The sequence below is a fragment of the Cyanistes caeruleus genome, chromosome 7 (genome assembly GCF_971803275.1).
Source record: "Cyanistes caeruleus chromosome 7, bCyaCae1.hap1.1, whole genome shotgun sequence".
NCBI lineage: Eukaryota > Metazoa > Chordata > Aves > Passeriformes > Paridae > Cyanistes > Cyanistes caeruleus.
The window spans coordinates 21,825,648-21,838,004 of record NC_141707.1 but is presented as its reverse complement, the minus strand read 5'-3'; the positions used below and the strand labels follow the sequence as shown (position 1 = coordinate 21,838,004).

The 12,357-nt window shown below is 38.4% G+C and overlaps 1 protein-coding gene across 33 annotated transcripts in view; it reads left to right on the top strand.

The window, feature by feature from the left end:
• MYO3B (myosin IIIB) overlaps positions 1–12,357 on the top strand; it is a 205,671-nt gene that overhangs the window by 159,064 nt on the left and 34,250 nt on the right. The window contains exon 36 of one of the 33 annotated variants that reach the window (XM_086896731.1): positions 2,146–7,239. The exons of the other annotated variants lie outside the window; for them this stretch is intronic. Coding sequence (XP_086752857.1) covers positions 2,146–2,400 — 255 coding nt within the window. The 3' untranslated portion in view covers positions 2,401–7,239. Of the gene's footprint in view, positions 1–2,145; positions 7,240–12,357 lie in introns of those variants that run through there. 33 annotated transcript variants of the gene reach the window in all.

Here is a 12,357-nt window from a genome sequence, read left to right as displayed (position 1 = left end):
ATCAAGATCTGGGTTCCTTGTAACCAAAGATGCCACTTCACTTTGTCTAAGTAGAGAGCAATCAATCCAAGCCGTTCAACAGTTTGTGTAACTCAGCTTCCTGTTAGATTTCTTTATAACAAACCTTCCTTTCTAAGTAAAAACAAAACCACTGCTACATGATGTGGTATGAATATACTGTGTGGACTTTCAACTAGTTGTCACTGGCAGATGGGATTATACTGACACATGAATGCCATTCATTTCAGAATCCTATCATTCAGGAATTTAAAGGAAAGAATTTTTATCTATTTAGAATTACTTTTGGTTGTTTAAACAGAAGTTTTCTTTCATCATTTTTAAGCTCTCTGCTGAGACTGATCTTACACTGAGAGAATATAAATCATGAAAAACTTGACTGTAGTCAGTAAAATCATAACAGTGAGCAGAATCGTGTCTCTCAGTTATAGAAAATTGATGTGGAAAGTTTTCTACATATCTGGGCTTTAGGGAAGTTTGGAGCAGAATATTTGGTTTTGTTTAAGGTGATGTTTTTGGGTGGATCAGGTTTGAGTTGGTCATTCTTCTGCAAATAAAATAGCATGATCACAGGACAGTTTGACTATTACAAGAAAAAAAAGGCCAAGATAGTGTTACATATTATGATGTGATTGTGCTGAGCGTGCTGTAGCTGTGTGTGAGGCCTGTGAGATCTCCATAGTATTCTCATGCAACATACTGCACTGTAACACACAAATCACTCTTAGCCATATTGCAGCAGAAGGCTCCAGCAGAGGAGTTGCTGATGTGGTATGTTGTATAATGAATTTCCAATGAAAAGATCCTTCTAGTGTTCTGTGGTTTTTGAACTAAAATCTGACTGGGCATATGCAGTAGAAAAAGCAACTTCTTTTTATTTTTTCCTAAAAAAGTATCACTGGATTACTGATTTCATTGCAACTGGGATAAGTGCTTTGGGCTTAAATAGAAATCACGTTTCCAGATCATTCATTTTATCTTTCAAATGTGTAAGTAAAACTCCACATAAGAAAATATTTTTTAGGATGTCTCTTGAGAAAATAAGCTGTTAATAAAGCTATGTCACAAAGCAATCATTATTGTTAAGAACTGCCTGGATGGCCGGGCTCAGAGAGTAGTGGAGAATGATACTGCATCCACTTTGTGTCTGGTCACTAGTGGAGCCCTCCAGGGATAAGTGTTTGATCCAGTCCTGTTTAATATCTTTATTGATGATCCAGAAGAGGGAATGGAGTCTACCATAAGCAAATTTGCAGAGAACACCAAGTTTAGTCAGAGTGTTGGTCTACTGGAGGGTGGGAAAGCCCTGCAGAGGGACCTGGACAGGCTGGATCGATGGGCCAGACCAAGAGCCTGAGGTTCAACTTGACCAAGTGCTGGTCACATTGGCGCATTGGCCACAACAGCCCCATGCAGTGCTACAGGCTGGGAGCAGAGTGGCTGGGAAGTGACCCAGTGGGAAAGGACCTGGCAGTGCTGATTGACAGCAGCTGAACACAAGCCATCGTGTACTTGGGTGGCCAAGAAGGCCAGTGGCATCCCAGCCTGTATCAGAAACAGTGTGACCAGCAAGACCAGGGCAGTGCCTTTACTGGGCACTGGTGATGTCACACCTCAGGTGCTGTGTCCAGTTCTGCGCCCCTCAGTTCAGAAAGGACATTGAGGTGCTGGAGTGTATCCAGAGAAGGACAATGAAGCTGGTGAAGGGTGTGGAGCACAGGTCCTGTGAGGAGCAGCTGAGGCAGCTGGCGGTGTTTCGCCTGGAGAAGAGGAGGCTCAGGGGGACCTCATCGTTCTCCACAACCTGCTGGAAGGAGGGTGTAGCCAGGTGGGGGGCAGCCTCTTCTCCCAGGTAGCCAGTGACAAGAGGATGTCAGCTAGCCAGGTAAGATTCACGGTGAACATCAGGAAGGATTTCTTTATAGCAAGGGTGATTAAACATTGGCATGGACTGCCCAGAGAAGTGGTAGAGGCACCATCCCTGGAGGTGTTTAAGGAAAGACTGGATGTGACATTCAGTGCCATGGTCTAGCTGACAAGGTGTTGTTCAGTCATAGGTTGGACCTGATGATCTCAGAGGTCTTATCCAACCTAGCTGATTCTGTGATTCTGTTTCTATCATTATAGGAAAGGATAATCACCTTTCTAGGCTTGCAAGGGCTCATAGTTACGCAGATGGATGCTTTTGGTAAGCCTCATATTGTGTATTGCATTGCACATGGTGGGACCTTGCAGGAGCCCCCAGGAGGAGCCATCACCTCCCACCCTGTGGAAACATTGAATTTTCACTTTCTGGAGTTGTACAGGAGCCTTTCAACTTCACTAGCCATTAGGGTGAGAAACAGTACCTCATTTTCAGGATTTCAGTTCTTTACCATATAATTCAGTGGCAATTTAGAAAATCTGACTGCAAACGTAAGTGACATCAGTTACACTTCTCTTGGTCTTATGGAAATTTTTAGCTGAGACCTGCAGTGACAATGTTTACAGTCTGAACTGATACAGCCATTGATGGTTTCTGTTAAATTGTTTGCTCTGTAATGGCATGATATGCAGCCTGAATATTGCCAAAGTATCAACCAACAAATCTGAAAAGAAATTGGCCTGTTCATAAATTTTTCTTTACTGCATAGCTTCTTAATTGTTTTTTCCCCTCCAACAGGCAAAGACACAAACAGTGGCAAGTGATAAATACAAGCTTTGATTTGTTAAACACATGTTAGCTCTATGTTTAGCCCTAGGCAGTGAATTTCATTATAGGCTGGTTTACTTCTGGATTGGTTATTGTGATTGCTTCCAATGCAAAAAGATTTGACCTGCAGCCATGACTGATTAGTATCAGAGGTGAGAGATAAAATAAGATGCAAGTAAACTGCACAGATAAATTGCAATAGGGTTCTCCAGAGACAGCTCAGTATTTGTTCTGTGTAAAACAAGTTGAAATTCAGCTTGTAATGACTGCATTGCAATAAAAATAGATAGCACAACTCTCTCACTGAAATATGCAAAAATGTAGTAAGAAATCCAATAAATGTAATGAAGTTGAATAATAAATACACGATAATGCTGCTCCAAAAACCTGTAGGTTTTAATAGGGGTTCAGTTTCTCCTCTTAACACATTGTGTCTGTTGATCCAAGCTGCTGTTAACCTGCTCTTTGTCTTCATTTTCTATCCACAACATACAGGTTTGTTGAACACTTCTTTTTGCTATTTCTTTGTTGGTAGTTAAGTTTTTCATCGTGCAGCACTTCATTGTCCAGTTGTTATTGTTTGAAAATTCTTTTAAGTATTCTCTATCAGCCTTATTTTTGTTATCTTGCCACAGTTACTAGTGCTCTGAATCAGCAGCATATCTCAGATGACTGATGTACTCTGGCATATAGTGTGGCTCCTAATTATTTACTCTTCTGTTTCTAAAAAAACCACACTATTTTATCTAAGTAAACTTTGTTACGGTAAGTACAGTAAGTACAGAGCTTTGAGAGTGCAACAAAGTTAAAATAACTGTAATAACATTTCTATTTTCACATTGGGGTTTTTGGGTTTCTTTGGAAAATTGCAGATTTCTTAAACTTTTTCTCACATCAGAAAACTTTATATAATTTCTTTATTTCTGGGTAATTTTTAAGAAAAAGGCTAAGACAGTTAATTGTTTGCTTTTATAGAGCTATGATTTAATCTGCTAGCTGTGTGCTACCAAACAATTTCTCGATATTTTCTGGTATTTAAAAATCTGAATTCTGATAAATTCCCCACAGCTGAATTTCAGAACATCTTTCTAGAAGACATTGTATGCTTTCACAAATTATTTTTATAACTGGTTCTTCATAGATGCTCTGAAGAGATAACATGCTGGTAAAAGCAGTAGCATAATTAACGTGTTTTTGCAGAATGTTACATGAGGTGTGCGGGATAGTTCAGAAAGTACCATAACAAATTAACTTCTTATATATTTTCTATGGGTTTGGATTTTTATCCTCAATTCTAAACTTGTGTTATTACTCTAGTGGGTTGTGATTAGCTGCCAAAAATCATATACAGCTCAGTAGAAGCCCATACCATGGTATATAATTTGCATGGTTGATCAATGCAAATGAAAAAAAAAAATACTGAAACGTCTCTGACAAGTAAAGGATAAATACTGAGGACAAAATGTTTGCAACCACATATGTGAAGATCCAAATACCACAAGTTACTCATAGACGCAGTTTGATAAATAGGTGTTCCAGTGATTAAATCATGAGCTGGTTCTGAGGTATTTGTGTGGAAAAAAATTGCCTTACAAAAACTGACTTATTCATTAGCTCCACTCATGGCAATGATTGCACTACTTGGCTGTCCATCATTACTTCTCTCTACTCATTAAAAGTATTTTGTATTTCAGCTCTCTCAAGGATAACCTCAGATGATTCTAATGATGAGTATAGCAATAGCCAATACTAGCGTGTCGCAGTAATTGTGAGCGTGCAGAGCTCCCTTCTGACCCCAGACAAAGATATTCTTTCTTGAGGATCTTTCTTACCTGTGAAGAGAATTACAAGAAGAAGTTGTCGTGCTCAAGTGTTGGCAATACAGCAGAAAAATAATGCCACACCCACCCGTTCCCTGCTTATACCACCTTTCCCCCAAGGGAAGGTCAGAGTACCAAAATCACAGGAAGTATTGTTTCTGCTGGGAGTGGCAAAAAGAGGAGCTGCTTTCCTCTGTGTGGTCAGGCAGGCAACAAGCATATCTTAGTCATAATACATCATGTATAAGAGAAGAGTTTTATGAATTCTAAAATTTATTTTCCAAAAAATATTTCAGTGCCTGTTCTTTGTCTTTAAGGTTTGTCCTGCCTTGTACGCATGAAGACATAGGTAATGAACAGTGTGAGAAGGCAAGAAACACAACTATGTAATTACTAAGTATTGCCTCTTGCTTGTCAGGTTGGTCTGCCGTACCAGGCTGACAGGGAGAATGCAGGCATGACTAACAAGTTGAATAGCAGCAAGAATCGTCTTTAATATGTCCTTCTTCCTCTGACTTCCATTTTGTTGGGAATCAAACATTGATAATGTGTGTGATTGCCTAGTACTAAAATGTTGGAAAGCTGTACCAGCTTTTTGCCTTCAGTTGCAGCTAGTTTTTGTGCTTACAGGCTAGGAAGAACATCTTCAATTCCTTGTCTGTGGCTTTGTGAGTGTATGAGTGTAGTGCTATTCTTGGGACTCCCTGTCACCAGTGTGCCTATGTTGCCTCCTGCTCACACACAAAAGTTACATTCAAAACAAGGAAAAAAATAATTCATTGTTCCAGCCTCTTTTTTGTAGTACTGGCATTTGCAAACACCAAAAATGCCCCGCAGCAAAGTGGTGCAATTGTTTTTTTCTACATTCTTTTAATGCTGTTCTTTACTGTATATTCTTAGTCACGATAAAGAGCATGACTATCAAATGAATAACAGCAAGCTCGTCGGTTTTAAAGGGCTTATTTGAAAAAACAAACAAACAAAAAACCCCAAACTAAGTTTTCTGCGGCTCTAAAAAAATAAAAAAGAGTTAATTTTAGTAGCTGCATAGATAGGTGTCGTTTTTTCAAAAATTAAGAACAGCTAGGGGCTATAGTTAAAAATTGGTAAAAGAGATACTTGTGTAAAAAAAATTTTTGACCTGTTGAGTTGTTCTCAGAGACAGATGAATATATATGGAGTTCAGGCCTGCATACTGTCTTGCCTAATGTCCCAGAAGAGCACAGGAACAAGATTCCAGTTTGGACTAACCCCTCATATTTTGCTCATCAGACTTTGAGACTAAGTGGTATCAATTTCTTTCATCTCTTGTTGTCCATGTGCTTCCAATTAATATTTCATTCATAAGAAACTGATAAATTGGAAGTTCTTAATCTCCTCACAAGGATTTGCCCCTTGCAATGGTATTCAGAACAGCTGTAAGTTCAAGTCTATAGTATATATCAGTTTTCCGTCTGCTTATCCAGACTCATGCTTTTGTACCTTTTGATCATTGATTTAGGGCCCAATAAGGGTAAATTCCTCAGTTTCGTATCCAAAGGAGCTTAACTGCTTTAGAAAAATGAAATTTTGCATGACTGTATTTAGATACTCTTATTTGTAAACCATAGCCTACTTTAAAATGTTCCCTGGGAAGAACATAGTCATCAGACAGCCACAGGCAGACATGTCTCAGGGCATTGCAAATGAAGTAGGATTTTCATTATTGTCTTTCATCATCATAAGCAACTTAAAACCTAAAACTTTCAAAATCAGAGATTGCCTACATGGTAGTAGCATGCCACACAAGCTAATCATTGACACATATTGAAGAAAATCACTGTTAATTCACAGAACTCCCTCTTCTTGTCCCACCCACAAAATAAGTATGCACAGTCAGAAAGCTTCTGCCAATTTTCTGCTTAAATTCTGTAACTTTTTTGTGTAATTGTAGTCACTTGTGCTGTGACTTGAAATGAAAGAGGATCCAAACTTTTCTTTTTTTTTTTTTTAAAGAAATTATAGCAGTAAGGCAGAAAATGCTGACCATGGTAGATTAAACCTTGCAGAACTTCACATGTAAGGAAGATGTGAGACAGACATGGACAGACATCATGGAATTAAAACCAACCTAGAAGTGGAGTGTAGAGGGAATATGCCATCAAAGAAGAAAACCTGTGCAGACAGGCATGATAGAGAAAGGAGAAAGAAGTGAAGGAGATGAAAAACAAAAAAAATACTGTTCAATTTTGAACTTCTGTTCAAAGGACAGAAGGCTTGGTAGCCTTTGCAATGAAATTTCCTGCTGCTTTCTGTAGCATTTCTTTACTCGTATCTAGTTGCTCAAATTTTTCAGGGAAAGTGTAATTCTAGTTTAGAGTATTTGAAAGGAGAATTACAATTGATTCTCTGTTTTAAAAGGCAAAATCTTTTTGAATGTCAATACTTACCAATCATTTTCCTTTGCAGTGCTGTCCATAGTATTGCATCACTAGTTTGCAACACTTTATATCATTATTTGCAACATAGGGTTTTTTTCTGCTTTGGCAGCTTGTGCCTCTAAAGGGGTAGAGCATTAATTGGTCCAAAATATTTGAAAATAAAGAAGAGACCAGATTGAAAAGGAAATTTTCCTATGTGTAGTAACAATCTTCTCTTCAGTGAACCTTTTTTATTTTCTGTTTATGAACTTTGGAAGCTATCCAAACCAAACAAACAAAAAAAAATATAACAAAAGGATTTAAATACCTAATGTCACATCAGCAGAAGAGACAAGGTAAAACACAATACTCCAGATAGTACAGTGAGTTACACAATTAATTCAGCCTTAAAACAAGATTCCAGAAGTTAACTGACACAGGAAGAATTGAGATTACCCTCACTGGATTTCCAGGACTTATAGTTTTATATTCTGAATTTCACTATCGCATCCATTGCAGCTGTACAACCATAATGTTTTTGTCTTTGCAGACAAGGACTGAATAAATTTTCAGTTTCACTTCCTAATGTTATTTTTAATTCCTCTGTTTGTTCCCATCTCCATATTCAGTGTTGGACTTAAGCAAAAGCTTTACATTTTTTAATTTAGTGATGACTAGTGTTGGGCCTAAATTCATTAATCTGTGACTCTATCTCTATGACCTATGACTAAACATATGACTTTATGACTCTTAACCTATGAGAAGAACTTGAGGGTTCTCACTGATGAAAAGCTTGACATCAGCCAACAGTGTGTGCTTGCAGCCCAGAAGGCATGGCTCCTTCAAAAGAGGAGTGGCCAGCAGGTCAAAGAAGGGGATTTTCATCTTCCACTTTACTCTCATGAGGCCCCACCTGGAGTGCTGTGTTCAGCTCTGAGATCCTCAGCCCAAAAAAGACATGGACATGATGGAGCGAGTCCATGGGTAGCTATAAAACCACCTGGGGCTGGAGTGTCTCTTCTATTAAGACAGTCTGAGAGAGCTGAGGTTATTCATCCTGGAAGAAGAAAGCTTCAGGGAAACCTCATTGCAGCCTTCCAGTACTTTAAGTGGTCTTGTGGAAAAAGGGAGAGAGCAACTTTTTGCATGGGCAGATAGCAATAGGAGAAAGGGAAACCATTTTAAACTAAAATGTAGATTTACATTTATGTGAATGTAGATGTAGATTAGAAGATGTAGATCAGTAGTTAAGAAGTTCTTTTCTCGGAGTGCGGTGGGGCACTGAACAGTCTGCCCAGAGAAGTTTTGGGCGTCCCATCCCTGGAAGTGTTCAAGGTTGACTTAGACGGGGCCCTGAGAAATCTGGTTTAATGGGTGACATCCCTGCCCATGGCCGGGGATTGTGACTACGTGCTTTTTAAGATTCTTTCCAGCCCAAGCCTTTCTATGATTCTGTGGCTTTCTGCATCTTATCTACCTTTCCAAATGTAATAGAATGTAATGGAAAGAGCTTTAAATCTAGTTCATACTCTTCTAGAGCTTCTTTTGGTATCTTCTTGAGGTCTTATGATTGTGCAGGTTCATCCACAGCAGAGCAAGATGTGCCTTGCTTTCTGGACATAATTTTTTTTAAAGTAACAGTTTTCAGCTCTATTGATAGTTGCTTCTGAGAACCAGAACCAGATTTATTATTTGTGTTGACAATTTAGGATCAATATTCAAGGTCAGCCTTTACCAGTGGGTTATCAAGATCTTTTATTATCCTTATTGCTGAATGAGTAAGTGTGTCCCAGACTGGTCTCTAGGTAAAGCCTGTAGCTAGTAAAGAAATAATACCAAAAAAACTTACCAGAAAAAAACATTTATTTGTGTTCTTGTTTATACTCTTCATTTAAAAAAAATTAAATAAAATTAGTAGCAGACGACATACATATTCCCTCAATTTTGTCAAAAAAAATCTCCAAATAAGAAATCCCAGCAATAGGAAAACCATTTTCAGCCTTTAGATTTGTACCTGCTTTACTGTAGTCAGAAAAAGCTAAACTCGGGAAGTACATATGATCTGTAAGAGAGCTGAGTTTAACTGTAGAAGAGTTACAGTTGTGTCTACCATGTCCTTTGCAAGTCAGCTGGAAAATTGCAGGTGCTGGGTTGATGCAGGACAAATGTCTCTCACAACCTCTGAAAAGGTACAGCAGAGGAAGATGTCCCAATATCTGCAAAGGTTGCTCCAGTTCAACATCAGCTGAAAATGGGAAAGACTAGAGGATATGGGAGAAAGATTATTTCTCAAGGACTGCAGCCCTTTATCCTGGTGGCTCTTGTTCAGGTTTGTGCTGCCCTGCCTTATAATGATTCCTATCCCAGGACAAGTAGGAACAAAGAAACAGATCTGGCTCTGCATGCAGTGAGCAGACCCTCTGTGCTAGGGCTGTTCTTCTCTGAAGAGGCCTCAGGGCAACTGTAAATTGGGCCTGTTATGCTCAGCATCATCATGCATCTTCATGCTACATCATGAGCAAGCATGGCTGCTCTGTAAATCTAGCCCATTGTATCTGGATTACATTTGTTAAACTAGTGCTTGGGGTTTTGTCTGGCTTTGTTCATACTAATACTGAACATTGAGTAAGAACAGTGAATCAGAAACAAAAAACACAAATGTTTTAAAATATTGCTCCCACAGATTTGAGCCACAAGTGTGTTTTATATAAACATTTTGAATTGTGGCTGGATTTTTGACCAGATTGTTTCCCCTGAAGGATCTTTTGAAACAAAAACAAACTGAGCAAAACAAGTTTTGGTGGGATGGGCCTGTGCTTGTTTCTGTGTGAGCTGATGACAAAGCTCAGAGCATCAAGGCAGCAGTGTGCTGGAATCTGGTATGCATTGTGTTCTGCATATTCCCAGCTGACTTGCCAGGAGTGATCTAGAACTGAAACAAGAATCCATTTTCACTAAGGCACAGGAAAATAACTCATCATTAATCTGAAACAATTTGGCTATTTTAAAACAACAGACTTGGTTAACACGATATCCTGCCTATGGCTTCTTCTCATGTGAATGTGTGGCCTGTGAGAGGTTAGGAAGGTGAGCAGTTTTGAGAACTATCCTCTCTCTTGTATGGCCCATTAAAGTAGTTTATATTCTGTCACTGTGCCCTCTGTGCTTCAGTGTGGGTGTATAATTTCACAAAGGAGATGAGGAAGTGGCTGGCTTTAGCATGAAGCTGTTTCCAATGGAATTCCAAGGTTCTATTTAGGTGAATGTGCCATACACCATGGGATTGCAGTGAAGGATGCAGAAGGTTTCCACATCCTAGTGATGAAAAAAATTGAAGGTAAGGAATGTTTTGCTTGTAATAGCTGTTTGAATTTATTTTAATGGGGTCACTTTAATGTAATACTGTAAAGTTTCTGTAGATTCTCTATCATTTAGCAAAGTAAGTCTGCTGCCTGAAGCAGAAGGGAAAGTGGAGTCCCAGTGTGCATTGTTGTGCTTAAGTTTCAAGCAAGGTGACTGTGTAAAAGTGATACAGATTGTTAATGGTATTGCTTGTCAGACTTTTTATTTAGCTTCAAATTTGAAAGAGCTACTCCTTTATTTCTAAACCTTCACATTTGCATCCCTTTGATATGAAATACTTGTGAATTAACTAGAGAACAGAGCTATGAGTTCAGTAACCAAGAGATCCTTGATTTATAAACATACAATTTCAGGGGCTTATGTGCAACATCTCCTTGTTCTGCGTATAACAAATGCAGCAGTCAGAAGCAGAGGTCCATCATAAAGGTTCCAATACTTCAGGGTGTGGCAGTGGTTATCCACACATCTTGTTAACCGTTATAACAATCATTGCCTAAGACCATTCAATTTCAAAAAAAGATTGAAAACTGAATTCTAAGTAACTGCTTAGAATTAGATGTTTATAGTACAACTTCTAAATGGGCTGAACAGTATAGACAATATAGCATGGCTGTGAACAGACTTTCCTATTTGATGTTTCTTGTTTAAGACTAAAATAATACCTATCTGTGTTGTGAAACAGTAATGAGCAATAATTGTGATTTAAGTACATGAAGCATTTAAACTGCAATAACTAATTGCTGCATTGTCCCCTACAGTGTCATTAAGACACTTAAAGGGGAAATTTAAATTACTTCTAAGACATTCTGTTACCTAGTTACTCTAAACACAGTTGGGGATATACAGTTGCTGCTTCAATTACTAATACCTTACTAATGATGCCTTTCCAAGTAACTGTGAGAAATTTTAATTTTTTGTTTTAATTTAGTTGCATAGGAATTTCAAAACAATATTTGTGGTACTAATCAGGCTCCTGCAAATTAAAGACTTTTAATTTAAATTAAATATTAATATAGCATCTGAAAGTAAAAGTCTGCACTGAACTGGTAAGTTAGGCTGTATCTGCAGTTAGAAGACTTTGAAACTGTAACTGTATGGCAGATGTATGACAACAAACTTCCTTTCTGGAAAGATGCATCATAGGAAAGAAGTTCTTAAAGCAGTTTGCCAGATGGATTGAGTTGCTCTGGTCAAAAAACCAACAGTATTTCTTTGTGGCTGAGGACTCTTGCCAATTCAGATGATGTCAAGAAACAAATGCATTGGTAACATTTGCTGATATAGACTATGCCTTAAACTAGACTGTTGTTCAGAGCAAAGGCAATTTTTTTTAAATTTTTTTTTTTTTGTAACTCTCATTGCCTTCATTGCTATGGACCTTCTGCTTGGTGTGCACCCAGGGAAGTCATGGTTTATATGCAACTGTTGTACCATAGGATTAAAGAGCTCAGGCTCAGGTTTTCATTTGGAATGAACCCTGCCAAGTGTCACCTCCTGATTCAATTTAAGGAGATGATGTGTGCTCTTAGATGCATTTGAATAAGCACCAGTATTTTGTCCTGTAGATTTTGAAAATAACCAAAATAAAAGTGAAGTCCTAAATACATCAGGCTGTCAGGTGTCTGGCCTTTACTCAGAGCTCACTCAAGACAGTGGAGAAGGTCCCAGTGGATTTTGGATAAGATCAGGAAAAAAAAAAAAAAAAACCAAAAAAGAAGAGGAACTAAATAGACCCTGCTGTGCCAAATATAAAAAAAATGCCTTTTCTGATACTGAGGGGCAAATTTTTATTTTTTTTTTTGACTGGAACAGTAATTTTCATGTGGTATTTTTCAACAGACACAGACTTTTCAGGGCTGAAAGGTAGGGAATGGATACCTTACGCAGGCACTGCACACATGCTCTGGGGCATGCAGTGTGGTTGCAGCTGCACAGCATCCTGCCTCCACTTCTCAGTCAGAACATGGTAGTACTGAGTAAGATTTGGTTTCCACAGCTACATTTGCTTAATTTATTCTGAAAACTCTTGGCATACACTTCAGCAGTATAATGTAGGCAGAGAAAT